The sequence below is a fragment of the Pipistrellus kuhlii genome, unplaced genomic scaffold, assembly GCF_014108245.1.
Source record: "Pipistrellus kuhlii isolate mPipKuh1 unplaced genomic scaffold, mPipKuh1.p scaffold_m20_p_3, whole genome shotgun sequence".
Taxonomy (NCBI): domain Eukaryota; kingdom Metazoa; phylum Chordata; class Mammalia; order Chiroptera; family Vespertilionidae; genus Pipistrellus; species Pipistrellus kuhlii.
The window spans coordinates 99,164,165-99,169,373 of NW_023425529.1; the positions used below are offsets into that span (position 1 = coordinate 99,164,165).

Consider the following 5,209-nt stretch of genomic DNA (forward strand, 5'->3'; position numbering starts at 1 on the left):
ATAAAAAATAAAAAGAATTAGGTCTCTTTTAGGTATTTATAAAGAGAAATGGATTTATAATTGTTGGTAAAATAAAATTTAAACTTCATTTATTGTTTCCTCTGAAGTATGAAAAATATTACTTAAGTGTATACACTATACACTTAAGTAATATTTTTCATATTATTGTGTCCAATTTTAATTTTTTACTTATATATGTACCAGAAGAGCTATTTGATATTTTAGGCATTAAGTATTTTGTATTAAATATTATAAACTTACTTTTACTTATTCTTTTAAATATGTTTTTATTGATTTTTAGAGAGAGAGGGGAAGGGATTGGGATAGAGAGATGGAAATAACAATAAATAGAGAGAAACATTATCGATCAGCTGCCTCCTGCACGCCCCCTAGCGGGGATCAAGCCTGCAACTCGGGCATGTGCCCTGATCAGAAATCAAGCTGTGACCTCCTAGTTAATGTGTCAACATTTAACCTCTGAGCCATACCTACTGGGTGAGCCTACTTTTAAAGTGAATGAATGTGAGATTAAGAAAATAATGGAAGGACCTGATTTACTTGTTCTGTAAACTGATGGTAAACATGGGTTGCAATTCACTTTTATTTTAAATGGACTCATGGAAAAAGCACAAATAAGAATTAAAACAAGTTGGCATTTAAGTCACATGTCTTACTAATCTGTAATTGGTGATATGAAAATTAACTTCACAGTAGATAGTCACATTTCTTCAGGTTACAAAGGTCAATCAGAAGAGAATGGTGATACAGCTAAACTAAAGATGGTGCAGGTATTTGAAGACTGTTTTTGTCTCATAGGTGTGCATTTATATTATGTTGGGGGAGAGGTCTATGCTGAGTGTGTGAGCGACAGCAGCATCTTTGTCCAGAGTCGGAACTGCAACTATCAGCACGGTTTCCACCCAGCCACTGTCTGCAAGATCCCCAGTGGTTGTAGCCTCAAGATCTTCAACAACCAGCTCTTTGCTCAGCTGCTTGCTCAGTCAGTTCACCATGGATTTGAAGTAGTCTATGAGTTAACTAAGATGTGCACTATCCGGATGAGTTTCGTTAAGGTAAGGAGTGCTTGCTTCCACATTGAAGATGGAAACTGAAAACCAAAAAAGGCATTCTTTGGCTGATGTGGCACTACACAGCCAGTTTTAGTAGATTGCAGGGTTGGGTTTTTTTTTTTTTTTTTTCTTTGAAGTTTATTTCATTGTTTGTAGGAAGATCTCTTCTATGAATATGATCTCTCTTGTTTAGCAATTATAAGAAAATTCTTAAGCATAACACTTTTGAAGGAAAAACAACTTAAAGTAGTTATCTGATGTTTAATGCAGAAGATAAAGTGACAATAATCCTATCTAATAAAAGAATAATATGCAAATTGACCATCCCTCCAACACACAAGATGACTGCCCCCATGTGGACACAAGATGGCCACCACAAGATGGCCAGAAGGGGAGGGCAGTTGGGAGGCACCAGGCCTTCAGGGGAGGGCAGTGAGGGGTAACCAGGCCAGCAGGGGAGGGCAGTTAGGAGCAATCAGGCTGGCAGGGGAATGGTTAGGGTGATCAGGCTGGCAGACAGAAGTGATTAGGGGCAATCAGGAAGGCAGGCAGGTGACAGTTGGGAACCAGCAGTTTTGGGTTGTGAGAGGGATATCTGACTGCCTGTTTAGGCCCAATCCTACCGGGATCGGGCTTAAATGGGCAGTTGGACATCCCTCCAGGGGTCCCATATTGGAGAGGGTGCAGACTGAGCTGAGGGGCACACACCCCTGTGCGTGAATTTTGTGCACCGAGCCTCTAGTATTTTTATAAGATGCGAGGTTATAGAGATTTTTCCAACTCTCAAATTGCCAAGCATGATTATCCTACATAATAATAGAGTAATGTGAAAATTAGCCACCACTCTGCTACAATGACTCTCTCATTGATGTTTCTAACTCTCTATCTCTCTCTCTTCCTCTCTGTATAAAAATCAATAAAATATATTTAAATATATATATATATATATATATATATATATATATGCTATAAAAACCAGTGTGGATTGGGGATCAGTGACACAGAGGCTGCTGGAGACCCATCTGTTCCTCTTAAAAGGCCAGCACCACAAATTAAACTTACATGATCCTGATTCCTCTGAGCCCCAGCACAGGGCAAGACTCTGGGGGACACAGACAAATACAAGGAGAAACTGGATTGTCTGGCATCATATCAGAAACTCAAGGTGGCTTTCTCCCAGATATAGATGCTCACAGGGATCATTGTTCCTATGCTGGGACCTCCTAGGTCACAGGGCTGACTGGCAACCATTTCTGTTTGCTTTTCCCTGATGATTCTCTAACACACTGTGCCTCATCCAATTTACAACTCCACCAAAGCTGTGTGTAGTGTATTTTGCATATGAATGGCCTGCCCTTGCTCAGGCTAAACTGTCTCTAATGAGCTGCAGCTGGGTCAGGAGCCCCAAACTTATGAATAAAAGGCTCAAGACCTGGCAACAGCACCAGCCTGCCTTGCTTCATAGCTTGTTATAGGAACTTCCAAACCTGACACAAAGAGGAGGGATCTAAAGATCTCTTTGTAGCTACTGCTGGGTAGCCCCAGGCAGTGGCTGACTTCACATTTCCCTGGAGACCCAAGAGCCAGTGTACCCAGTGGTCAGTGTCAGGCTATACCAGATTACAATTCTACACATCTATAAGCAACACACTCAAGGGGAAGAATCAGTGAGCATCAAAGTTCTGCTCCATAGGGATGTCTCCTACAGAGCAGCTCTCCCTCTGTAATTACAGCTGGTTATCACAGCTAATTGGCTTGGAAGTCAATTCCTGACAATGACACCAACAGCAATCAAGTCTCAGCTACAACAAGACTGTGCTCACAGTCCATAAAGGGGTGCTACTAGAGTTCCCAGCTCACATGATTGGCAAGGCTGAGCCACTGGATCTTATAGAATACTTACTACACATGGGCACTCTACCAACTGAAGGAGACTTAGCAGCTTTACCTAAAACAGAAACACAGGGAAACAACCAAAATACAGAGACAAAGAAACATGTCACAAATAAAAGAAATGGAAGAAAGCAAACTACTGGATATAGAGTTCAAAACCATGGTTATAAGTTTACTCAAGAATCTTCTAGAAACCTGCAAAAAATGGAAAAGAACCATTCAGAAATTAAGTATACACTGACTGAAATAAAGAATAATATACATGGATTCAACAGCAGAGGAGAGGATTCTGAAAATCAAATCAATGATTTAAAATATGAGGAAGCAAAAACCACCCAATCAGAAGAGCAAAAAGAAAAAAGAATCCCGGCTATAGCTTATATTTCTTACTGCCCAGAGGGATTTCTTTTCCCAGCTCTGGGGCACTCAGCTAGGGATCTGGTGTGGGTCTGGAAACCCTTGCTTCTTTTGGCAGCCTCCACAGAAATGATCTCCCTCCCAATTAAAAAAGCAGCACACATGAGTGCCAGCCCAGCCCATTCCATGCCTCTGCACCTCCTACCAGTCTCAGTGTGCTTCCTTCTTTACTTCTTTAGTTAAAGGACTTCCACACAGCCAGCTTTACAACAGTTCTGGATGAAGGTTCTTCTGTGTTTTAGTTGTAATGAGAAAAATGTAGATAATGAAATACTCGCTGATTAATAATATTTTGCTTTGAGAAAGCCAGAAATGATTCTAAGACATAAGCAATAAGATAAAAAAATATATATATATAATAAATATGCTGTATCTCTTTTTAAGCCAAAGCATGCTTTTCCCCTCAGGACAGTTCTCATTTTTACATTCTTGGTCTCTTTTGTCCAGAACAGGAACCTTTTTTTTGAGTCAGTATTTGAATAGAGTTCATAATCCAAAGTCATTTTTTTCTCCACAGGATGATTTAAGCTGCAAAATGGCAAAAGACTAAGTCAGTTATAAAGCATTTTTAGTATAATAAATGTCAATTTACAAGAACTGTCAATAGACTTCTATACAGAACCCTAAAAGTTGCTACAGTAGTGGTGAGAACTAACATGATTCTTCCATATGCTCAGAAAAGAAACCTTATAGGGTCCTTCCAAAGCTGCATAATTTCCCAAATGAGTTTCCTCTGGTTACGGAGTCTGTTCATTCCTGCAGTCATTTTTCAGTCATTTAGCTTTTGCAATATTTTCTTGGTGTTTTTGTTTTTTCTTTTGCTCCTTTTCCCTGGTCTCAATCTTCTTGGCCAGTTTCCAGGACAGTACAGCACTTGCTAGAAACCATGGAGTAAGGGCCAAAATAGTTATATAAGGAAGCCATATGGATCCTTTGCAGTCCATTCCATAACATGCTCAGCCCAAGTCTTTGTGTCAAACATCTTTGTAGCAGTGTTAGGAAAAGGGTCTTATGCTTGAGTTGTGATCTCTAACTTTGTCCTCTATTAGTGAGCCTATTACAATTTCAGATGGATGACCCCTGGTTGGTTGTCTTCTTTAGCTCTACTACACACTTTGAGAGAAGGTTTAAATTCTATATGCTTGGACTCAGACTCCAATTCCCAACTCCTGAAATCCAACTTTTAAATAACTTTACAGAGAATCAATTTTCCCAATAACAAAACTAATTTGCTTTACTGGATCTGTCCTCATTTTAAAAAATAACTTTTCATACAGAGAAAAAATATACAAACTTATTTACTTACCTATTCATTTAGTTAGTTATTTGCTGCCTCTCCTATTAACGGTAATAAATAGGAAATTGCTAAAAGTGAGCCAGAGAAAAAGGAGGAATAAGTTTTGAAATCAATCCTGAAAAATGAAGAGCATCCTCTAGTTCTTCCTTTATAAGTTTCAGATCCATCTTTGGTCTGCAGTTACCATTTTGTTCAAAACACTGTCTTCAGCCTTATGGGGGTGAACATAAGTTCAAGTTTCTTCCCTTGTGGGGAGAAAATGAGTTGCCATTGTTTCTGACATGACTAGAGCCTAAACATGTATAGGTTCATGCATTTAGTTGTGACCCAAAGAAAAGCATTGATTTGGACTTATCTTAGGATGTCTGGTTGATGCAAAACTTATCGTGTACTTAATATAGTTTATATTCTCCCAGGTCTTGAGAGCTACTCTGTTGCCTTGATTAAGTGTCCACTGAGCTCTGTGTTGTGCCTCTGGAGGCTGACTGCAAAGTCTGACACAATCACTCTTGGCTCCACTCTTGCTTTCCAG

The 5,209-nt window shown here is 39.4% G+C and overlaps 1 protein-coding gene and 1 pseudogene across 2 annotated transcripts in view; one reads left to right on the forward strand and one right to left on the reverse strand.

Moving 5' to 3' along the window:
• The window catches only part of SMAD9 (SMAD family member 9), an 81,701-nt gene that overhangs the window by 75,696 nt on the left and 796 nt on the right, over nucleotides 1–5,209 (forward strand). For both annotated transcript variants that reach the window (XM_036455548.2, XM_036455547.2), the window contains exon 5: nucleotides 817–1,073. In XM_036455548.2, the coding sequence (XP_036311441.1) occupies nucleotides 817–1,073 (257 nt within the window). The remainder of the gene's footprint in view (nucleotides 1–816; nucleotides 1,074–5,209) is intronic.
• LOC123653246 lies at nucleotides 3,742–4,550 on the reverse strand (annotated as a pseudogene).